Raw genomic sequence first — 25,596 nt, 5'->3', positions numbered from 1 at the left:
GCATTCCAGCCGTGGATTTCACTTTCGTCGTTGGCCACGGAATTCGTACTTACTTCCGGTGGCTTGCTTCAACCAGTTTCCAGTTTCTCATAGGCTCCAGGTTGTGCACGTCATAGTTAGGAAAGTTCTGATTCAAGAAGGCTCTTGTACTTAATAGGAAAGGAGTTTGGAGCCCCTAACTCATTTCCCAAGATGAGAAACACGGACATGAAATTCATCTTTGCCTAGTTGGTCCCTCTCCTCGATGTCAGATTGAAAGTTTGCATCCAGTTACAGCTCTACGTGACATGTCTTTTTGAATTTATACTTGCAGAACAGCTACCTATGCATGCCATTCAACTCTGCCATGTCTTTTTTGCTGCTACTGATTCATCTAAAATACCATTCGATCATATATTTAAGGATTTATTATACATATTCCCATGGGCATGTTCATTTTTTTCGTAATAACCACTGAGGCTTGTTTCAAACGTTTTGTGGCAATTTGTAGCCTCACAACAAATTGCTTTATTATGGGGAAATCAAATAACTGACTAGATTATAGGTTTATTGTAAAGAAAAGGCGAACATCATTTAGCGACATGGGGACAAATTAAATAATAGCAGCCATGCAGATATGTCTAACTTGCTGAGTTAGTAACCTTGTCACAGACCACGCATATAAAATGGTAGAAAAGTTTATGGTTTCAATTTCAAAGTAGCAAATCGATATTAGTTGCAAGGACTATGCTCGATGGAAAGATGAGCATAAAATCCGGGAATATGAATAAAATCTAACAAAATCAATATGTACATCGTATTTTTGTGCATTTTTAGCTAAAAACCCATACAACTTTAGTGGTAGCCACCTTTTTGTTTGTTATTCCATTGCGTCTACACGGCTGCATTTATAACAAAGCCCAGTGACATTTTATTAGTAAAAATGTAAGGTTATTGTCGTAGTTTCGAAGCGACCTGAAAGTCGAGCAGTAGCAAAATTTTAAAGTTGCAAAGTTTGACTTATGTACGGTTACGGAAAGATTGTAAATGTCGTTACAACCAACTCGCTTAAACAAATACAATGCCGAATAGTTACGAGATTTTGGTACAAAAACGACCGTATATGACCATCCATACAAAACTGGTGGTTAATACTATATATTTGGCAATTTTGTTTACTCTGGTTGACTAATGCATAATGTTTGTTCATCATTAAGATTCATTACATGTATAGATAGCTTAACTATTTATATGAGAGGTTCGACATGTGAGTTCACTTCCGTTTTTGACATTTTATTAATATGTGCGTCATAGTGAGCATTGAACACCCTCTTTTCCCACACTGGTCATGTAGATAAGGTAAAGTTTCATGGCAAACTGTACATTTGAGTGCGTAATTAAGCAAGTCGTATAGATTAACAAGAGTCGACTTGCATAAGTGAATATGACAGACGAAGGTTATTTTTGTGGCAAGATAGACGTACATGTGTATGTGTACATACGGACGAGTAAAGCTCCAGGTTGATTACGAGTACGATATGTGTTATGACGTGTACAACTGACAGTTGGAGGATGAAATAACTTGGAATAACTTTAGTCGCAGAGTAATAAGTCAGCCAACCCAACTGTATATTTACTCCGTGCACAGTTAATTACAATTAATGCCCATAATAGATTGACATCATATGCACCACTACTGTTGCTCCTGCTGCTACTGGGAATATGTAGCAGTTGAGATGATGATAGGTTGTGTTTATGTATATGTGTGTGTACGTGATAGGTAATTCGATACGATTCCGCATACAAATCTGCTCTCTCCAGCATCTGGTCGGATGGTGTCAAATTGGTGGAGATAACAAATAATTGATATTGAAATGAAAATACAGAGCATTGGAAAGGCGACCAAGTGCGTCACTTGCGTCAAATAGCGAGCTTCTGCATGAGCTCGAGTCAGAAGTTCAAAACATGGATCCTTCTATCTACTGCTCTCCGTCTCTTCTTGTTGTTTGTTGGGCAGGTTGGGTTTTTGCGGAAGGTATACAAGTGGCGAAGTCGGTTTCTGCAGAACAGAACTCACTCCGACTTGGCGTGGCGTACTTCACTCGCTCCTTTCTCTCTCTCTTTCTCCGGCCAGAGTCGAATTCAAATTCACACAACCCTTTGTCTCCTGAGCAGGGCTTAAGTGTTCACGATTTCTCTTACTTATGTAATAAATAAGGAATACCAAGCAGCCAGACTTGGTCACACACACTCTCTGCGAGGCCAATAGATTTTGTGGACAGGCGTCATTAATAACTTTCTCCGGAACATACTTGCATTCTCTCCGTCGTCTGTGGGCAGGAGGAATTGAATTGGTCCGTGCTTACTGGGCTGAATTAATTAACATTTGTATTCATGATTATGTGAGTGGTGGAGGTGCTGGTGGTGAATAAATACGGTTGGATGGAAAAATTGATAGTCTGTTTAAAAAAATAAATTGTTGGCAAACATTGCCGACTTAATTGCATACCAGTTTCAACGTACTTTTCTGACGTAAAAGAGCCGTCTCACTCACTCACTCATTGTGAGGAACTTGTGGGTATCGATTTAGCTGAGAGTTCTCAAAACATTCTCAAACTCAACCTGTTGTAATCAAAAGGAGATAATCGAAAGTGAAAATTATTCAACGTCGCATTTTCATCTCTGACGGTGTGTTATTGAACAGTTGAAACAACTCCTGTCGGATACATTGACTTGTCGGCTGGTGTTCTCTGTACAACGCTGCTGAAAAGATAGATACGTGAATTTGTACGTATAACGGGAGCAGAGTTGTGGTGACTGTAAAGAAAGACATCGGAACATGGACATTTCCATTGCAAATTAGACCGATAAGAGTTAACCTGACCAGGAAACTCGCGTACTTACTGCATACGTACGTACGTATAGGGGAGCTGCAAGTGTTTCTGTAGTGAATATTCCGACACATAAATTTCCATAACTAGAAAGTGTGTTCTCTCATAACAGACATTCATCCAGTCGCACAGTCAGTAACAATTTTGAGGTAGAATTTGAAAATCAAAACTGTACACGAGAATCTCTGACAGGATCTCGGGTTTGTTGTATCTGCATCAGCGGAGGACAGGATTATCTCGCCAACCAACTTCCAGCATTCCGCATCGTCAACTTGTGACTGACTCTTCATAGCAAAGTCACTTAATCGCATTATGAGTTAATTCACAGACTCTTTATCATCATTAGATTGGGTGCGAGGCGGAGTTTTCTGGCAGGCTGAATTTTCACTGAAGCAAATTCCTGACTGTGGTTGAAAACTCCGGAAACGAAAATCTCGTTGGTGAAATTACTTGCAATTTCATAACTTTCTGATTTTAGAAGTGGTTTAAAATCATAACACAAGAACCATTCTACGTACGTATGCATATACTTGCAAAGGAATCCTCCAGTTGTTCATTCGTTACTAAATTCCTAAATAAAGTAATGTTTCCTGCACAATTTTAATTGATAGAAAATTATTGCGCTGAGAATCGAGGTAATTAACGTTTCGTGTAGAAACACAAATTACCGTAGGCAATTACATAAAATCAATTAGTTTTGTGCGATATAAACAACAGACTCTGATCAAGCTGATAAAGCTGAGCGTGAAATAATACGATCGTGTATCTTCTTGGTGTGGAATGTTTAATGCAATAGTTTGTCGGAAAGGGAATTAACGCGTTAAAGTTGGTTAACCCGACGCAGACTTTCCTAAGCCGAGTTCTAATGATATTGAAGATCGATTAAACCGATACTCGATACAGCAAAAATTTCTCTTCTCTCTTTCTCTCTCTTCATCTACTGGAAGTTGATTATCTCGACTTTTATTCCGTCGGGCGACGCACAAGATCAAATTACGGCAACAACTGCACATATCCTACAAGATACTTTTAGCGGAGAATCCTAAGTCCTCTCTGGATCGAATAATAAGGTAAATGATCCTCCAACGGCATGCGATGCGATGCTCATTTTATCAGATGAATGATTGATCCAGTATCACTCTACATTATTTCTGATATGTGCACACAGGACCAACTCTCAAGGAAAAGGTTGAAACTTTGAGTACGTGAGTAAGAATAAGGTGGAGGAATTCAAAAATTGTCCCAACAACAACTGTCAACTGACAGGACTGAAAGGCAGATTTGCTTGCACAATCTACCTACTCATTTTTGTTGGGTGACTGTAAAAAAGAAGAGTGAAAGCAACCCCTTTTGTCCCAAATATTCTCCATTCAGTTGGCGTACGTATTTTCACCTCTACTTTGGAAAGCACTTTCCTTTGGCAATCAAGTCCATACATTCACGTTAGTGAGAACATACATCGAAACGATACACTGCCTGTTTGGGATCACATCCTTCGTCTCAACACAAAAGTACCAGCAACACATCGCCATTTGCATTGGACATCTGGAGGAGGACTTTCTTTTCTAAGGTATGTGAACTTCCTCTTTTCAGCGTGTAGTGCTCACAATGTGTCTGCCATTCGAAATCTATTATGTGCTTGCTTCGCTTCCCACCACCCACTCAATTCCTGGTGAGTTTGTCATGACACGTTCGTTGTAGTCGATCAGTAGGTTCATTTCCTACCATTTTCTGATAACGGGTTTTATAACACATTACAAAGTAGTGCTAAACATAATGCGTTAGTATATTGCAGAGTTGAGTAGTATGCACAGTTACGAATGAACGAAGGTGATTGGGTAATATTGAAACTGTGATACGAATTATGTACGTGCATCGCAGTCAATCCGTCTTCTTTTAGCATGTTCTGTAGTACTTTTACGCCTAGACTTTCTGCTACTAACCCTAATTTTAGAAAGGCATCTGGAACACGCCCTGTAATGGACGTAATGAAACCATTCTATTCAGCGAAAAAAGTGCTATTCATCCGACTATCGTGCTGTTTATTTGCCCATTTTTTAAAGCAGGAGACATATAAACTCATCACAGGCAGTTTACTGGCCTGGGGATGTTGGTCGTGATGTATGTAGATTCTTGTCTCTGGTATTTCCCTCATCTGTCCCAAATCCTCGGGTCATTTCAACATTCGCTACTTGCAACTATTGCCCTTCGTGTCAGTTAATTTATAATACCCAGTCTGGCACACATCATCCCAACCCAAAAAAATACATGCAGTACGACATTAGCAAACGAATGCGGGCCCAGTAACGTAGTTGTAGTGGTTCGTGGTCTGGAACAATTTAATTTCCTTTGTAATTTGTCCAGACTCAAATTGCTTAACAAAGACCAAGAGATATCCTTTTGTCATTCCGGCTAATTTTAGTTGTAACATGGTTCTAACAACGGTGATGCATTATATGACGACCTTATTTATCAAGCGAAGGGAAAAGTAAAACAAACATTTCATGCGTCTCCGTATCTCTCACTCTCTGTCGAATAATTAAATGGGAATTAATGAACATTTAAGCTTTTGCTTTCCCGAAACTGCACCATCTCAAAATGAACCAGGACCAGGGCTGTTGCTGAAATAGTGTTGGCAGACTTCACTTCTGGGTGTATTTAATCTATGTTTAAAGGCCTCGTGAAATGTAAATTAAATGATCGATGGCGTACACACATCACAACAATGCACAAGCGCGTTCCTAGATAATGATAATATTGACACCGTGCTGATTATTGCGATGGAAGGCAGAATATTATGCGCTGGAATATACATATATGTATAGCTAGATATGTACATATTTATTATTAGTCTCTAAATACTAGGAACTCTCTGGTCGTGTATTTAGCGAATTATCAACCAACTTTGCCAAACTATTGGTCAGACACGCTCATTGTTTCTTCCCCGAATCTTAAATATTCCTCTTGCACGCTTTGTGAATATATGTAGAGGGTGACCCGGCACATTTGTCCCAATCCCGATTTATTGATATGCGGTAGGATTTTTATGCTGCCATTTCCCGGATTCTTTGCAGGTCAGTCATCATATTCCATGCCTGGCTGGCATTTGACATTTTCGTTCGACATCGAAGAACGGGTGCGTTGAGGAGTCGGTCGATTGGTTGGTGGTGGTTGCATGAGGAGACATATGAAGTGATTGCATTATTGCATTGATCCTCTTGATTGCTTTGCAGCAGCAAAGCCCGATCCCCCTTTTTCTGGTACCCCGAAATTGGCATTCCTCTTGGCGAATATTATACAGGTCGACCAAAAATACATACCTGGTTTATGTTCGGTCGGGACAATCTTATTCTTTTCCATGTTATTTTGATAGCAGGATAAGGTTAGGTGGGTATCGTATTATTACAGGGGAGGATAGTTATTTATTGGCAAAACACATTTTTTCGTAATGAACCACTGCGTGCGATTCCACGTGGTTCCTGTTGTTTGGTTGCAGAAGTCATGGTTTTGTTATTTACTGACGTCAATAAATGTTATTGGGTGCAAAATTGTAATAATGGAGCATATGTAATACAATTCGTAACAGTCATTAACTATTATATATATTATTTTTCATAATATGTCGTAACGAAATTAATGTAAATGAGAATTGGATTTCAAAGTATCAGTATTTATTAATTACTGAGCATCACGATACAGCGGCAAATGACATTATTCTTTTTTTTGTGGTCACGTCTAAAAACGTCTCATGCTACAGTATAACTTGTACAGTACAAGTTTCGTTAGTTAAAAGTACTTAATTCCTGGTCTGGGTAGTAAATTCCACATGCGTGATGACGATATTCGTATGTACATGTAGAGCTGTGTATAATTGTAAATAAATTATTGCGCCTGCTTCATCTTGTCTTGTTGAACAACAATTATTGTAAAAACAAGAATTGAATTGAACACTGTTTTATAATACAAGGCCACCAAATAACGCTCGCAAAAGTGGAAGATGCTCACAAGAAATCTTGCACAGCTGCATAGACAATTATTTTGTTACGCGAGAAGTAAATAAGTCATGATGATGACGTCAGTAGTCCATCCATGTCATGTTACAATAAACATAACGCGATTTCAACTTGGAATTGTGTCAGGAGGTGAGACAGGAAAATTTGTCCATCAAGCCAAAGTATTTAGTAGTGGTCAAATTATACACTTGTTCGCAAACTTTATTTGATAGAACCGAGTAGGAATTGTTCCGCGTAAGTGTGCATTGCATATTCCTCCATTTTGCAGTCAAACGTCGACCTGGGCATACTTTTTACTGTGCTGTCACTCTTTTCATCGCTGTATTGACCATTCTTTGAACTTGTTATTACAGTGCACCATATGTACATACATACAGCGCTAAATTATAATACAAAGCAGCCATATTGTCTACCACGTTCTTTTTATAAGCATTGTACCATAAAGCACGTTCACGTTTGCACTGTGCAAGTAAATACTTTGCAGGCTGATGAGGAGTTTGAAGAACAGCGAGTTTTGAGACATTAGGGTGTCCCAACTTTGTAAAAAAATCGCTTTTTCCGCTCACGATTTTTTCGCTCTTTTTGTAAACCGCACTGCGCATGCGATTCCGATCTTTTTTCCGCTTTTTCTGCTCAAAAATAAAATCTACTTTAAGATGATTTTTTCGCTCTTTTTACTACTTTGAGTGAAAAATCAGTCTCTCAGAGACATGTTTAAGGGGACATCGCCCGATTTTGATGCCCTATGGAATATATTGCAATATCAGGTGAGTGTATGAAAAGTGAGGGAGGATTTTATTCCATTGCCCCACCTGCGCCCGCCACACCCCCTGAAAAGCATTGCAACCACTAAAACTACCGCATTCAAACCTTTGCCAAAAATCCTATTTTCATCCCATTTTGGTAATTTTTGGATTTACATGATCTTAGATAGTTGTTTTATCATATCCAACATGAAGCAAATTTAAATTTTAAAAGAAACTCCAAAGTTTCTTGACCACCCATTCTCTGCTCCTGAGTATTCAAGCGATAAAAAATCGGGACAGTCAAGTATTGAGCGAAAAAAGCGGATTTCAGATTTTTTAGCTTTTCGCTTTTTCAGATCTTTTTTACAAACTTGGGAGACCCTATTGGCGATGCGGATATGCGTCACGTTGTGGTAATGTAAATTTCTTATGAGGGTTTGCCATTCAATTCAGTCTTGCAGGCCTGTTTTGTGTGGCCTCCACTTATGTGCTTGCTATGTATATTTATAATGCAATGTCAGCTCGTGTTGGCGATTTCGTACTTGGTCCAACATATCATTAACACTTTACCTTGCGGAGGGTATTGTTGTTGTTACTGGAGTTGTGTATTATACGGTCGTCGTGTTATAATAGGCTTTTGCTCCTGTTTATTGTTGTCGTGTGCCACGCTTTAAGCAAGATATGATCACTGATAGAATTTACCTCACGTTCGTTTAGGAGGAAGTAGGAGGGTTGTGTAAGAGAATAACACTATTCATACATACGAACATACTGTGATACTGCAATACAGTGATACATATGAAATTGAGGAGGGTTACCTTAACGAGGATCGGACTTTGCTTCGTTTTCATCCAAGTTCAGCCAATTTTCTAAAAGAATCGTGAAGGAAATAGTGCATATTGCAACACACGTAGTGAGTCACTTTGCACAGAAAAGCTGAATATATTATTTAGAGTCTACAGCTTATCAATAATCGTGTAGTGATACCGTTGCCGTCCTGTGTTATACATAAATACATACATAATATTGATTCATTAATAATATGCGACATTATATAAATCGGAAGTCGGTATCCCAAAACCATTATCAGGAACGGAACATACACATTATTCTGCCAAATGTTGACATTATAAATTCACCTTTTTAACATAGCCAACTAGTTTTTGCTGAATAATCAGTTTGGAAGGATGTGATATTTAAACAATTGCTCATTTTACGACAGTTGGTGGTACTCTGACAAGCGTGGAAAAGGAGGCTGGGAATACGGCAGGGTTATTGTACATGCAATATCTGTAATAGTTCTGCAAAGTGAATTTTAGATGGAACACGTAATTGATTTGTTAACAAGTACTTAAGTTTTGTGCCTGTCCCATGCTATTGATGAAATATAGCAAAATTTAAGCCGAGTCGAGATAAACTTGTTGATGGTGACGGTGATGATGATGATGATGATATAACAGAGTATAAAGTTGAGCAGGTTTTTAGTAACAGTTTGAACCTCAAGTCGTTCACTTATATATTATTGCACAGGTATTTAATAAAAGGAGTGATTGTGCGATCAGTTATTCGTGTTTTTGCAACCCAACTGAATTGAAATATCAATGCAATCCATTTAACCCTATCTCTTGAAGAGGTGCTAATGTGCGACTGCAGTGTCGGATAGTGGATCTACATGATTGTTATTTTTAATGGGCATTGCATTTCTGTGACATGCCCGTCGTCTGATCAGATCATTATTTTCGGCTGTGACTCGCATTCCGAGAGCTGTTGTGTGAGTTGTACTGGTGGTTACGAATAGCAGTGTTTCCATATTAATTCTACAACATACTACTCGTGATTAATGTGATTATGCACTTTGGACCCATCATTGACACTTTACTTCCAAAATGTAATACATTTTTTTCTTCTTGGCTTTAGAAAATGCTCTGAACGCTTTTTGGTAACATTGTGCTAACTGTGCGAAACACAATGAGAAAATTGTCATAATAGTGCATGCCTTAAAAATTGTTAATATTTTAGGTTTCCAACATGAATACAAATACATGAATGAATTAAATATTCCGTACTTTGTGCATAGAACTAGCAGCTGAGTGAATGTGCAGTTAGTCGAGCGTTGTAGTGGTTTACAGCCTCCAAGTAATATCTTGGGGAACATCGCGAAAAATAAAATTATCCAAGTTTACGATATGCTCGAGTAAATATACATACTTTGTCTGAATGAATTATTATTCACCAGAATAGAAGGTGAGAGAGACAACTGAGACGAGATTTTTTGCACGTCGATGAGGGGTTGCTTCTTATTATATATTACATTTTACATTTAACATCATATTGCAAAGGAGACTCTGGCTAACTTTGCGAGGCGAGAGAATGTGTGAAGGTTAACAGCCAATGTTACATACGTACACTTTTAATACACACGATCTAACCTATGGGAATATGCTTAATCCCTTCGTTATGGTTTTGCATTTTATTCATTTAGCGCTTCAGCTCATAACTTTTTGCGCTATTTGTGCCCATATCTTGGACGAGGTCCAATTAAAAATACCATTTCCTGTGTAATTAGCCGGAGCATCTTCTTCAACAAAGTCCAATTAAGTTAAATCTCTGCCCAGTGATAAAATACTTAATATGCGGAGCATTTTAGCCAAGTTTTTTTGTTATCAGGAGATCTCTCATACAATCCTAAAATGGTAGAATACCAACGGTTTCAGCGTCTCCACTGAAACTGGTGTGGCAAACATAAGAAACAAGTATTTCGAATTTTTAAGCAAGCATTTGTATTCAAAGTCACATCATTTTTTTTATATAATTCGCTGCACCTATAAAGCGATTAAGCACTGTGACAAAACAATGGAGTAGGTTGGGTTGTAATTGAATTTTTTAATGTGAGCATTGTACAAGTTATTCGATTGATGTGTTGGGTGTGATGGCCATTCAATTTAATCAGTTGATTCGCTCGCTGTTGTTGTGATATGAGAAGCAAAACAAGTATGTCTGATACGTCTTTGCAGCCTGGCTATCGATACTCACTAATGGTCTCAAAGATTGGCTTTTAACTTGATACCAACTCTTGAGTCGGACTTGTATGTATGTTTATCCAGTTGTTTTTGCAAGTCTCGACGAAATTCAACGACAACTCAGTTGTCAATCTCGACACGTACTTAATTGACTTATAGCTAATGCATGTAGTCTGCTGCTTACTTTTGGTATTTGTATAACTTGTACATATACACAAATATACATACATACGTACAAAAGTTTATGAGTATGAAGGATGATGACTTGCAAGTTTCTCTAAGAATAAGTTTAGCCACAATTGAATAGATTTATGAATGTTTATTGCTCTCTCTCTCTGAGAATAAAGCTATTAAAATTATTGCCATTTTAAGATAAAGTTTGCATGTCGACGATACTCTAGTAGTAAATATATAAGCAGTTGGGTTCAAAGTTCGAGAATAAGAGTGTCATATTTACAACTTGTCTGCTTTTGTATGTTACTTACCAAGTTTTTTTTACAATTTTCATGCCTAATTCACAATAAGCACGCATTCCTATCAATCAAAGAATGCTTAATTAGAAATGTCGACGACGTGCCTTACTAAATGTCACTGTCAGCATTAATTTTACAAAATGGAGTGCAAACACAGTGCGTAATTATGTATCTGCTTATTTGTTCAGTCGTGATCATTTATATTGTACAATTCTTTCAAGAAAGATGATAAAAATGACGTTCACTCCGTTCTGTTCTTTGATTTAGAAAGTTTCTGGAAAATTGAGAAGACAGCGTAGGAAGAAGGAAAGAAAAGCAAACAAAGTCAAGTTGGAAGAAGATTTGGAGCTTTGACAAAGGAGACAAGTTCACTAACGAGGATATTTAAGAAGACGGCAAATAGATATAACGCTAACGAACCTCTTTATTTCCTACTGCCACCGCAAATAAAATTTCACATCCAACATGGGCTGCTTCACAAGCAAGGATAAGTTGCAGAAGGAGGATTTGGAGTTCCTGAAATCTCACACTCGATACGACGAGAGCACTATTAAGGAATGGTATAAGGGATTTAAGGTACGTGTCATTTTCCATGTTTGCATGATTTATAAGGAGTTTTCTTCCAGTCTCAATTTTACAACAAGCCCAAGTTAATCAGTCTGCGTAGCCTCTTTGAGATTATTTATGTACGTGGGGCATGATTTTCCAGTGGAATATTTAAAATGGCAATTGTTTGCTGTATTTACTCTGCAGCCAATAATGCCGATTCTTTACAAAAAGGCTGAGCAGTAGGGATACATTTGTAGATGAAACAGCTACAAATTACGTTTTTTAATTGTTAATCTAATTAAATTTTCATTAACATTCACTAATTGAAAGGCTGGAAGAACAGCGGGAAAATTGAAACAACTACACTATTCAGTAATTTTGGCCGACCATTATTTTTTACGAGTGGTTTGATACAAAAATGTAGAAAGGAGAGGAGTTTCCCCATAGGAAATCATATGTTAACGTCTCGCGTAAGTTCTTTCAATAGGGCAAACTGGAGAAAGTTCTCTTGTTTTTAATACTATTATTCCTCATTCATAAACAACCGAACTATATTTGACCTGCAAGTATTATGGTACATGCACCCTTGTGTTTTATTACTCCAGTCAATCCGCATTAAGCTTGTGCTTATGTTAGGTTGACGACGCTTTGACAATTTAATTTAGTTTTATTACATTATTGGGGAGTCGTGATCAGATTGTGGTTGTTTATTCCGGAGCATTCACTATGTTGCAATATCTCACTTTATTATTTTGGTCCACCTATCGCTTTCTCTCACGGAGGTAACAGCCAGCCAATGCATTTTACTACATAGATACGAGTCACATGCATGTAGGAAAATCTGGTAAAAGCAGAGAAAATACCAAGTAAACCTTTTAATACCGCCGCAACTGATGAAAATAATATATAACATAAATGTTGTCGACTCGGCAAGCAGCAGCACGACCACTTTATGAGCCTTGCTATTGTGCAATATAATAACTATAAAGGAAATATTATTTTTATCTGGGGAAAACTTGAGAGTTGTTCTGTTCGTTCAACACATACGTCCATGCAACATGCTCGGGTTGGTAGTTTGGTAGCCTGGCAGTGGGATCGGCTACATGAAAAACACAGGAAGAGGAACAATGCTGTGCTGGCTCAAGTTGAAAACACAATCTCAGAAACACATAAAGCAAAGTGGGCCACACGGCTACGACCACTGTTGAATGTGTTGGCCGTATGGACAATGTTGCGACTTGGGCGATGATGAAAGAAGAGGAAAGCTATACGTACCTAAGTCGTTAGGATTACCTGGATATTAGAGAAAGTGGGAGAGAGAGAGACCTGCATTTATTCTGGGCTGGCTGCTACCTGAACAACCAACATGACCACCACCTGCGTGAAAGTAGATACATGTACGAACCTCGGAAGATGATGGAACTTCTCTAGTTGAATATTGTGCTCTCAATCCAGCACGGACAACCCCACTTTCTCCCTACCCACCCATTTCGGTATTGCATTTTAGGGCAACATTGTGCACGACACCAGCAGCAAGCAGCAGCAGGTTTCGTAAACGGAGCGCGTGTAATGGAATATTATTTGGTGAATTTTCCATTACTCCTTGAATTGACTGGTTGGTCGGTGGGTTGGTTGGTGTATTGCGTGAGATCAAGCTCAACCTCCGAATTGTTGTATATATAGAGTTTCTTATCTACAAGAGCACTGACGCCCGCCGTCTTTTCCCTTTCATACAATGATGGAGCTACAAAACGCGATACCTCGGTTAACTCAGCGCCGAATTGTAGCAGTGAATTCCAACTCGTAGTTTTGCCATGTTTGTATCTATATAATTCACTGGTGACTTGGTTCGATGAGATGTGGACAAGGAGAAAAAGCGACATTCGTTTTCCTTGAGTGCGGATGCCCATATAAAACCCCAATTTTTTGTTATTTTGCAATTTCCATCTTTTAAAAGAGTCAGAGTACTTTCACTCCAGCTTTCTCAGTTAAGGAAACAGAGTTATAAAATATACGCGGTCGCTGCCGCCTACTACCAACTTGAGAGTCCGCCTACATACATATTTAAGTGAAAGGAACAATAACAGTGCGGTTGTTTTTGCCCAGTTATTCACAGCCTAGATAATCCAATTGAATTTCAAGCATGACAAGAAATAAATTGAGTTCAGGTCTACATAGAATCGCCAGTTGCTTGACCAAGTTGTTGCTTCTGCTGCCACTTGCAGATCTTTTTAGCCAATCAGGGATTCCGTCCTTATTGTTGAGAAGGGATAATAAAACGAACGCAGAGAGACAGACAGAGAGAGAGAGCAATCATGTTGACATGTCCAATGAATCAGTTTTCACAGAAAGACATAGTATATGACCTGAAGGCTACAGCTAAAATCAATCAGCGAGCTGCACCCAGCATTTCCACGAAATCAAGAGAAAATGATGAGGATCATTACTGTGCAATTGGGGAGAGCTTACCTCAAACCAACCAACCAACTTCTTCTTGTATACCTACATGCTCACATGCCTACTCACAATGATGCTGCTTCCACCCAACCCAACGGATGTGAAACCAAGCTGGATGATGGAAGATGAGACAGACAGAGACCAATCTTGAATTATTGACCAAAGGAATGTTGAACTGGCGTAGGTTGCAACAAAATAATCCTTTCTTGAGTTGATGATAGGGCAGAGGAGGCATGTGTACCATCTCGACGATGAGGTGGAGAGAGAGTGAGGCAGCAGAAACAGGTAAAACCTGCTAACGAAACCAAACCACCAGTGGATACTCATCACGGGGAAAGTATCCAGAATTCTCGGAATTTCCCCTCAAGTAACTCTCTGCTTGTTTTGGTAGTGACGACTCTCTTTCCTCCACACACACACAACGTAATGCGACTCGATGGATGGCAAACTTTTCCTGTGATGAGAACTCATCCTTTATTCTACGCCCATGCAATAGTTGGTGGTTTCTCAATTGCTACTCAAAAAGTTATCCTTCTTAATGGAGTGGAGACCTACTTTCAAGTAGTTACCAAACGAGCTCACTGTTGTTATTTTGCTAATGATTCAACCACAACTTGTAACTTTCACAATCAGTTTGATGGGCGTGGTTAAATTAAGACTTTTCTGTTAAAGAAAAGTCAGATTTCGTCTTAATATGCAGACAGCGACAAGGAATATTAAATTACTTTTGTTTTTATAATACTCTTTGTTCTGGCATCGTTAGTTGCTTTTCAACTCCGGTGCACGTCATTTAATCTGTCGAGTGAAATATATTGTTTTGACTTTGATCAGCTCAATGGCAATCTTTGAGGAGTAATTTTTTTGCCAAGTATGTATTAAACTGGATGGCAGGCAGGGGAAACAACCCGATAGCTCCTTTCTCCTTCTCTCTCTCTCTCCGACTATGTTGGAGTAAAGCAGGTCATGAATAAAGTATGGATATACTTAAACCATTTAACACCCCAAGTGCCCTACTCACAGTCTGCCTCCTTGAGTTGATGTTGACCTGCGAGTGCTGATAGCAGCCAAGTTGGGCCAAGGGTCTCACAGGACTTTCTATTATCTGCAGCTCGAGAATTTAGGTATGGAGAAAACGACTAGCCTATGTCAGATCCGGGATGGAATTACTTACTCTCTCGCTGAATATCAGCTGCGTCAAGGCAGGAGTAAAAAATAGTAATATGATTAAGGATCCAATTTTCTCTAGTTTTTTCCTCCTTTCTCAGCCCGTTCGGTTCAAGAAGGACACGAAAATAGAGAAAGTAGTGAGTGTTCCGTGTTAGTTGTTTGAGACAGAATATGGAACAGAACGATGGGACTTAAATGACGGTGGGGAATCCTTTTCACTGCTATTCCCTCCGGCTAAAGTTACTGATAGATCTTTGTTCCAAGGATGTTAGTTGGTTGTGGTGTAGCCCATGTTCTTTGCACTCTTTTTCACTTTCTTCTTCTCGGGTGGAAGACAGAAAACGAAGGCGGATAAAACGACGAGGACAAGGATAGGAAATTTGGAGATGACTCTTCATCTCTCTCTCTGCTTCCAGCATCTCACCTTTTTTCCCCGTTTGTTTTCACTGCTTTCCCTGCTCGACGACGACAACGCTCGTTGTTTAGCTTTCCTTTTAAGCTCTCCCGGAATATGTGCACACAGAGTTTAGAAGTAAATAAAGTCTCGCTGTAAATAAACGAGAGGGATTCCATAGTCCATGAAAATCGAATTTATTTTTTGTCGTTTTTTCTTTCTCCTCGCATAATTTGTCCCAACACCCCGAGGCTGCTGCATACGACGAAATGTAGGACGCATCAATGGCTCTCTTCGGAAGCCAGCGCAGATGGATTATCCCAAATAAATATAAATAAATAGTGTATTTTAGCTCCAGTTATTGCCACAAAGAGATTTACTTTGCATTAAAATGACCCATTTGGACTATTTGAAATAGCACAAAAAATCACATTATATGTAAATGTGTGGCACACAATGGATCTTCAAGCGGCACTTGAAGTTACGTATTCAGACAGTTATATTCCCTCCTGCGGACCTCGAAGTCTTGAATTTAATTTAAATACCGAATTTGAACATGCTGGAGTAGCAACTGCGGTTAAATAGAATCGCAGGAACCAAATTTGATATGCATAAGCCAATAAGCATTTTTAAGCTTGACTGATTTTGAGTGAAAGCTGCCTTCATGTCCTCCTGACATGTATGTATGCACATATGCAGCTATGGCTGGGATCGAAAGGCAGGACAACGCTGTTTTGACCCAGCCGACTAAACAATTCCAATGTTGGACTCTGTTTACGAAATGAAGATTGTTGTAAAATTGAGAGAGCAGAAAACCAAACGAAAGAAGGCCGTGGATGTTTGCTTATAAATTATGAAATAAATATGAAACACGGCCTGTTTGTGTCATTAATGTATTTCCAACCATGATTTTCAGCATTGTTGTGTTTTCTATTACAGCAAGATTGCCCAAACGGAAGGTTAACGCCGTCAAAGTTTGTGGACATGTAAATTGAATTTTATTTTTGCTCTACTTATTTTATTATTGTTCTATACAATTTGTCTCACAACTGGATAAATTGCAGGTACAAAATGTTCTTTCCATCTGGCAATGCAGAAGAATTTTGCGATCACGTCTTTAGGTGAGATTTTGTTGTATATTATTTTCATTCCATCATTTGATGTATCGATTTAACTTTATGCCACTTTCTACGCAGAACCTTCGACTTGGATCAAAATGGATTCATCGACTTCAAGGTGAGAGATCAAGCTTTTTCTAATAATGGTTTAACTCCCTTTGCCCCAACCAAATATCAAAATGTTGCATCCTTCGAAAGATAACCTAGCTCGTTCGATTATTACTTTCTCGCCCAGCACCGCCAGTCAGCCATTCAATATGCTGGCCTGTTTATTTTCCAATCACAATAACTTTACTGATCCGTTTTTTCATTATTCAAAAGAAATCCAATATCCTATAGATGTAAAAATTCGGTTTGGTTACTTGGTGGGAATTGGACACAGTATGAAAAAACACAAAAGTATGTGTATGTAGCAGCACCAAGTTGTTTGTCCATCCAATATAGCGTACACTGAAGTAAACAGAGTACGCACGTCCCACCGTGAGAACAAGAGCTTATGTCAGCCGCCGTTGCTTTATCCCTTCATCCAGAAACACAACAGGCAGTGAAGATGAAGACAAATCAATTTGAAGGGCGGATCTAGTTATAAAAGAGTTTAGGTGGAGTTTAGTCTGGAGTGAATTGGCTTTGGCCCATCAGTTGCGGCAAGCAGAAGCGTTTTTTTTCTCTCCAGGAGAGAAAATCCACGCTCGTTTCAATCTCAACTCCGACGTTGAAAATGGTAAATGTGGATGAGAGCGGACATTCCGCGAGTAGAAAAGGGGAGAAAGTTTAAGACGCGTGGGAACGGATGTATGAGGAAGAAATGAGAAATAGGATGGGTGCTGATCCTATTGGTCACTCAACCAACATTTCTCTTCTCAAGGAAAACACATTTGCACTCTGCTTCACACTTACTTTAATGGAAATAAGGAGTAAGGGTTTACACGAAAAATTCGTTAAATGTCGAGTTGCCTGCTAGTTCAACCAAGAGCAAAAGTTAAGGACTCTTGTATCCTGAAGATGAGTAAAAAAAAATAGGCCAACTGTCATCACATTTTATCTTATAGGACTTCATACATTACTGCTCGTCTACTTGATTTTTGCTAATATTCCGCCGTGCGAGGAAAATAATAAATACAAAAGTTACGTGTTTAAATTCTTGGAGAAAGCAGTGGTTACGAATTTATAGTCCGTCAAAAGAAGTCCATACATTTTTATACAATCGCCAAAGGAAACTTCAAATTCTAAATCAATTTTTAATAACCTCGTCATCTGTGGCCATGCTATTTGCAACACTATCAGAGCTCTGCGGGTTACGCGTCGTAGCCAATGGATGATTTATGACCGAGACTTTCACTTTTATGAGACCATGTGGTGGAAAACATGTTTTCATTCTGGAAAAAATATGAGGTGGTGGTGGGAACATGGCTCCGTACATTATTACAGTTTCCTTGTGATATGAATCACCTATGTACATATTTTTTTACTTATTTTTTTTTACCTAATTAAATAAAATGTTGTTCACGAGTGAGTTTTATATATAGACTTCCAGTGATAATTTAGACCAATAGATAAAATGCAGTAAATTATTTTTGACGCTCTACATACATATCTGCATACATAAATAGCTGAGGATATAATTTTAAAAATGCTATTTATGCCAAAATGCTTTCTCCTGGTTAAACAACATTTGCTACAATTCCCACAAAGTAACAAAAGTTATTGGCAAACAAAGGATGGTTTTCGCAATGCATAAAACTGGAAACATTCCCTGTTACTCGAAATATGATACCTGCATTTACATAGTAAATAAGTCTATTGTTTTGCAATTTTACAGGAATTCTTACTCGCAATCGACGTAACGTCATCGGGGTAAGGAAATAAATTATAATTATTATTGTATTCATCGTAGTATAACACTTGTATTATCTCAAATTTAGGACTCCAGAAGAGAAGTTGAAGGTGAGCAGCATTTTGTATTAAATTATCAGTGGAACAGTGGGAAAACCATTTTCTAATCTTTTGTATTTATTTTGACAGTGGGCCTTCAGAATGTACGACGTTGATGGTAATGGCGTTATTGATTTGCAAGAAATGCAGAAAATTGTGCAAGTAAGTCTTTATTATGTTTAAAAATAATTATCATGAACGAGAATTTATGCAATACCTTAATTCCCACCAAGTCCATTTGTCACCTTCAGCCACCAAAGTGTGGTTTTATCCATTAACATGTATACGTGATGAGACATCGTATCCAATCGTATCCAATCGACGTCATTTGCTTGGTCAGATATCGATGTAATGCATACATTCGCTTTGCGCCATTTCCCAGACAAACTTTTCAGAGTGGAATATTATGTTTGCCGTGGCCTGATGTACATAAATACGTCAGTGTAACAATAGAGATGTGGTGAAAGTGCAAATAGATTAATCTCTTGTGTGAATTTCTCCTCTCGTACCATATTCTGCTAAAAGTTCAAGGTGAATTTGGCGAATCTAGTATGTAACACTGACATTTCTTCCCGATTGCGATTTCCCATTGTCAAATCTATAAAACCGCTCTTCGTGCATGTGTATTGATTTACTTAGTCATGGTACGTTTCACGTAATGGGATTTAAGGAAACTTTAATCATATGCAGTGAACTGAACGATTCTCATTGTAATTAAGTACACGGAAAGATTTCCGTAGACTCGAAAAACGGTGTCAGGTCATTATTTAGGGCTTAGAAAATGACAGATTTGTTCTGCTTAGTTTGACCTGCTCTTAGCATGACCTGAATTAAATGGGCGGGCCTCTCCTAAGACCAAGTTTTACTTCGTCACTCAGGCACTTGCAAATGGGCTCAAAGTCACCGTTTTCTACGGCATAGACCAGTCCATGTTCCAACTTAATGATTCAGTACGTGATTAACCTTAATCGCTTTAGTTCAGCTTCTTTGGATTTTAAGGATGGTCAAGCAGGGAAAGCTTGCATATGTATATACAAAGGTAAACTAGTCCAGGTTTTACTACATACCTAATGCTATATTTTATGAAGTTTAGGTGGTTATAAATATGTATGTACATAAGTATGAGTGAACGAAATTGGAAAACTGGTAGTTAGTGATAAAAATTACCTAAAGTGCTGAGAAAAATGACGCTGTGAGAACCTGATTAAAAACGATCATTAAAACCTAGAAGAATACGCGAATATTTTGCATTTTTTATATTTTCGTGATTTGAAAATAAATAAAAAATAAATAAAAATAAATAAAAAAAAACATGTCCCCCAGTGGTCAGTGACTTAGTGGACGGAGCGCATGTGCGCGAAGCGCACATGCGCTCGGCTTGGTTTGACCTGCATATGAGGTCAGCGTTAGATCTACCTGGCCTCTGGGGTGGTGGGAAAGTATGGAGTGAGTAAATAATTTTTAAACCCGGGTACAATTTTCATTAAAAGAGAATTTAAGTGATTAGTAAAAGACGTGCTCTACACATGCAGAAATTTTATTAAGTCACCAAACCCCACCATTACGATAGCATGGAACAGGATTACTTTGGAAAGGTCTTAGGTCTATAATTGCCTTGAATGTTTGGGGTCTGTAGCTCCACTGTGACCTTTTAAAAGGTCAATATTTCAAACTTCACTCTGCTCAATATCTAATGCGATTTCAATACATTAAGTTATGTGATTTCAATTAAAAGTCTGGTGGATTAAAAATAACCCGTATCTAACGACTTTCATAAAAATTTATAATTGTGATGTATGATATCTTGCTGCCGAAATTGCATATCGTTTGAATGGTGTTTTACATCGTTCAAAAGTAGTATAATGACAAATTTTCTTCCGTGGGTCGGTATAACATAAATGTATTGGTTTATGTATTCTCGCCATAATTATTAATTTAGCATTATACTAATCTTATCTTTGTTCTTATCATGCAATCTATGAAATGCTGGGAACTAATGCGGCCAATCGGCCTCAAGATTCAGCAGAAGAAAGAGGTAAGTATAAACTATTGAGATTATTAGATTATTTATTAAGGGGTGAAAGTCGTTTATAAGATCGTTATGTCCGTCTGTCCGTCTCTCTGTCTGTATGTAGCTCCCATAACTCCGATAATTCAACGGATTCAATGGTGACCTCCATTTTGACCTCAAAGGTCACGAAAGGTCACTTAGAGGTTACAGAAAGGTCATAAACAGTTCAATTTGATACATATGTCAATTTTCACTGAAATTTAACCCCGAATTCAATGGTGACCTCCATTTTGACCTCAAAGGTCACAAAACGGTTAACAAATGTCAAATTGCCACAAATATCGAAAATAAGTTAGAGGTGTATCAATTTAACTGAACACTGAATAGTGAGCACTGAAAATTTTGGCCTGCGACACCTCAGTGGCCGTCGGCCACAGGTCGCAGGTCAAAATTTTCAGCGTCTTAAATTTTTAGCACGGCCACTGGCCGTGCTAAAAAATTTGAACGGGCAAAAACAATATGATATTCATTTTAACGTATGAAACACTTCTTTCGCCCCTTGGTTACATTCGTTAAGCCTTCTTACATCCTATACGATAATCTAAAAATAATGTAAATGTTTAACTATTTTAGCAAAAAGCATTTTCGCAAAGATGGACGAGAATGGGTAAGGAACTAAATTATGACATCTTATTTAATTTTTTAACACTTTTAACAAGTTCTATTTCATTTTTCACATTTCACATTTTTTCGCACTTTTTTATAGAATCACACTAGCAAAAACTAATTAGTCTAACTTGTTATTATAAATAAGATATTTTTTTTAATTTCAAATTTGTCTAATTTATCGAAATTTTTTGAAATTTTTTAGAGACGGACAGCTGACACAAGAGGAATTTTTGAAAGGATGTCTTCAAGATGAAGGTACAGTAAGATTCAGTTTTATTGATTAGTTGCGATTTAAAACTACGCGATTATTTGAAGCAATTAGTTACGAGTGGCAGTTAGTAAGAAATGCGAATATGCCTCTGAAACATGTATCATAATTGATATAATTTCATGGATACCGTAAATACCAGTCGGATTAATGTCTAGCAAACCAGAATATAACGTTTTGCTAAAACGGTGCATATTCATCGTGAGCTTGATCTGTCACCCAATCCGAAACGTTCAAGGATTATTACTGTTAACATCAAGCGATTCGCATTACTTATCGATTGTCTTTCGAATTTTCAAGCACGGTACATAAAAGAGAAGCAACGAACCCAGAGTTCAAAACAAAGCGTGGAATTTTATTTGATACATTTCTTGTGTAACATCAAATCGAGACACTCGAATTTATAATCAAAAGACTCGCTTTTAGCAGTAACCATTCTTTTTATTACAGAATTATCCAAGATGCTAGCTCCAGGAACGTAATGAAACTTTAATCTTGGAAACTTAATCCGTGAATTTCAAAAGACCAGATGTGTAATCAAGTCCTTGTCTAAATAATACCGAATATTAAATGAAGAAGGAAGAAGAGTCACTATGATATTGGAGCATGAAACTGGAGAATTATAAATGTAAACTAAGCGGAGGAGGAGGAGGATCAGGAAGAAAAAATGAAACATCGTCTCACTTTATCATTGCCGTTTTATAAAATACTTGGAAACGGGGATGTGGAGCAAAGCTTCTGTCGCTAAATCCTTGACGCGTGTGGAATTAATTTAAATTGCATTAATCTGCAAGATACTCTATTACATTATTCCCATCAAACAACCCACTCCCCAAGTCGTCGTGCGCAGTTAACCCATAAATCTAAATTAAATACATTCACGACGATGGTACGTGGAGAAAGTTCAACTTTCTCCTCGTGAACCAAACAAGCTTTCCCCACCCAGCACTAGAATAGTGAAACGCAACAATCATAATGCATATGCTAACCCTCATGCTCGGACCATTGCTGCACAATACATAGTACAGAAAAAGCCGAATTTTATCATAAATTTCAACTCCCATTGTAACGTTGCCAGTTGAAGTGATGCCGATTATACGCGTTTCTAAAAAACAATCAATCCCTCATGCTTATAACCTAGATTTCCAAGCTTCTTACCTGATAACATGGTATACTGCTATTATTATTGACAGGGGCATACATTTACGCCATCATTAACGGATCGAGTACATAAATATATTCCCAAAGTAGTGGATAGAATCGCCTTGTTAACAAACTTTCAAATCAACACGACTCCCTGTGATCTTGATATTAGTTCAATGCATGAATTATTAAATTGCATATGCGACGGGCACACTGATGGTGAAAAATCCTATATTCCTCATACTTGTAGCTATTGCGCAATTATTTAAATACATAAACCTTTTTGCAAGTTCAGAAATTCCAGTGACTTTCAAGTTAGGCGTTATTATACCTTTCCACGGTATTCTCTAGCAACTTTTGAAGTAATAACTGACATTGTACATTTCTACGTGGCAGGGAATTTGCACATTCCAGACTTTAGCTTAGTAAGTTCTTGTACTTTTACCCAAATATTTTACACCGAAAATAACAAAATTCTGGATCAAGTCAGTCAGTGCCAGCGACAGGCCAGAAATTGCAAAATTGCATTCCTAAATATATACATACATAAAAATAACGATCGACCCCTCGCCTTCCTGTACCAGTTATTTGCTACGTATAAAATATAGTATGTAATTATTCGTATACATATATCGATTCCACAATATTTTTACCCATCTTATTATATTTTAAATTTTATGATACACACTCATTGCACTGCAATGTAAGTTTTTTTCTTAGAAAGTATGTATATAGTTGACTAATTAAGCATCCATTGTCATACCCATCAATTTTGTGTTCGGTTGTAGGAAGCAGATTACTCGTCGAATTTCTTAATCTATTTGTATTGCAAAAATGTGGTTGCGACGATAACGATAATTCATACTATCAGTTACATATATTTGGTAATTGAATGAAATATCTCTAGTCATCTGCACTAAGCCTCCTGATGCATGAAATATTTTACAAGTATGAACGACCCATCGCGTTGTGAACTGTGACGAAAATTGCGAGTTATTGTTTGAATTATTATACTTATAATTGATTATTTTGTTTTTGAGGCAGACCTGTGTCTGTCTCCATTGTGTGCATGCCATGGTTAATTCATTTGAGAATATGCAATGTAATTGCGATCTGAAATTTAGCTAATTAATCGCCACATTACATGATGAGCAGTCGTTGTTCCCAGAGAGTACTTCCAGAGAATTTGTGGTTTGCATGTTTGTATATTTGACTTGCATATTTTATGTCCTCGGCCCAGCATACATACATAAATATATTGTACATAATGGATTACTACTTTATTTGTAAATTGTAATTTGTACTGGTAAGTAAAGTTTTGTCTCATATCAAATTATTTTTTGTGCACAAACAACAGCTCTAGACTTCACCATGTAATTTCTACTGTGGATCAAATAAAATATTGTATCCCTTCCGTGTTCGTTGCAAATTTGTCCCAGTCGGAGGCACCATAATTACATTATGAAAGACCCAGTTCGTCATTTTGTCTCGTACACAACAAACCCATCCATCTAAATTTCAGGTGTGGCACGGTCTTTTGGTTCATGAGACAAAATGAGTTAGCAGATGTGTGTTTCAGTCAACCCTGCTCTCGTCCTTGTGAATCATCAGAGAAAATGGGCCAGGTTTGTGTTCCTGCGTCTAAATTTATGTTTTTGTGGTGTAAGCATAATTAAAAACTCGTTTTATTTCATAATGATTGATTACATAAATGTTGAGCGGATGAACATAGAATTATTATGCAGCATACATGTTCATGCATCTGTACACGTCATGATAAATGACCTCGCAGTTGGGCCCAAATTTTAGATTATATGCTTTTGATTTCCAAATTTATTGCCGTGGTCCGGTTTCGAAGAAATCTAATGGTACTCATGTTAGTACTTGAAAATTGAAAACAGATTGGTTAATTTGATTGATAATCGCAAGGTGCCTTTCGAATAGATTCTTGGCGAGGTCTGGTGTCACTTTGCATAACGCATTTTGCATACAAAATTATCCCCTAACGCATTTAACCTAAACAGTCACTTTGCATACAAGGTCACTTTGCATACCGCTGCTTTGCATACCACTCGTTCATCTCCTAATCTTTTCTCTTTCACAAAATCCACCCGGCAAAATACATATTTAATAATCAAGTGATTCAGTAAAATGGCTGGGTTGTTCCATGACGCCTACGTTAGATTTGAGTACGACGTCCGATAATTTTATGGAATAGTTACACAGGTTTTAAAAATTCTACTCCTTGTACCAGTAACTCTATAGAGGCTGTTTGACATTTTCGAATGAACACCATTTGTAATGGGTCTCATCAAAGTACCTGGAATTATGTCGAACTTTTGAAGGCTGATCAGATACATGGAAAATTGGAGCTACAAAAATTACACGCTGGATATAAGGTTAATGAATATTGTTGAAATTTATAATACTAGAGTTGATATGCTGCAATATTTTTGACCAATTTCGTATTGTCTACACGATTTTAGTTCTCATTAATCAGAAATTAGTTCTTTTTTAAAGTTTATGAGAAAATATATTATGGAAAGTGGTTGTTTATATCATGTGACTTTTATGGGATAAAAATTCTGCAATATAACCGTTATGGAAAAGGGATTATGCAAAGTGACCGGAGACGTCTTGGCGATTATTAGAACCTCCAAAAACGACTAATTAATTTACGGCTTGACAACCTTTAAGGGCTTACAAGGGAACCTTAAGTACTGTCCCATCTCGATTTCCTTTCGTATAGTCTTATTCGACAGATAA

The 25,596-nt window shown here is 37.7% G+C and overlaps 2 protein-coding genes across 3 annotated transcripts in view; both read left to right on the top strand.

The window, feature by feature from the left end:
- Positions 1-25,596, top strand: part of LOC110861174 (neurocalcin homolog) — a 49,843-nt gene that overhangs the window by 8,504 nt on the left and 15,743 nt on the right. The gene's annotated exons all lie outside the window — the stretch shown is intronic.
- On the top strand, positions 1,894-24,244 carry LOC110861186 (neuronal calcium sensor 2). 2 transcript variants are annotated; one of them, XM_035859864.1, is made up of 13 exons: positions 1,894-3,940; positions 4,039-4,440; positions 11,390-11,698; positions 16,629-16,675; positions 16,754-16,810; positions 16,886-16,925; positions 18,627-18,661; positions 18,730-18,751; positions 18,830-18,901; positions 20,711-20,774; positions 21,384-21,417; positions 21,622-21,674; positions 22,138-24,244. In XM_035859864.1, the coding sequence occupies exons 3-13, from the start codon at positions 11,588-11,590 to the stop codon at positions 22,167-22,169; spliced, it is 567 nt and encodes a 188-aa protein (XP_035715757.1). In that variant the 5' UTR covers positions 1,894-3,940; positions 4,039-4,440; positions 11,390-11,587; the 3' UTR covers positions 22,170-24,244. The 2 variants fall into 2 exon arrangements, with proteins under 2 accessions (XP_035715757.1, XP_035715758.1); XM_035859865.1 differs by lacking the exons at positions 1,894-3,940; positions 4,039-4,440 and adding an exon at positions 8,211-9,517.

The sequence above is a fragment of the Folsomia candida genome, unplaced genomic scaffold (assembly GCF_002217175.1).
Source record: "Folsomia candida strain VU population unplaced genomic scaffold, ASM221717v1 Fcan01_Sc001, whole genome shotgun sequence".
Classification (NCBI taxonomy): Eukaryota; Metazoa; Arthropoda; class Collembola; order Entomobryomorpha; family Isotomidae; genus Folsomia; species Folsomia candida.
The sequence above is the reverse complement of the archived record's forward strand: the minus strand, read 5'-3'. Positions and strand labels throughout refer to the sequence as shown.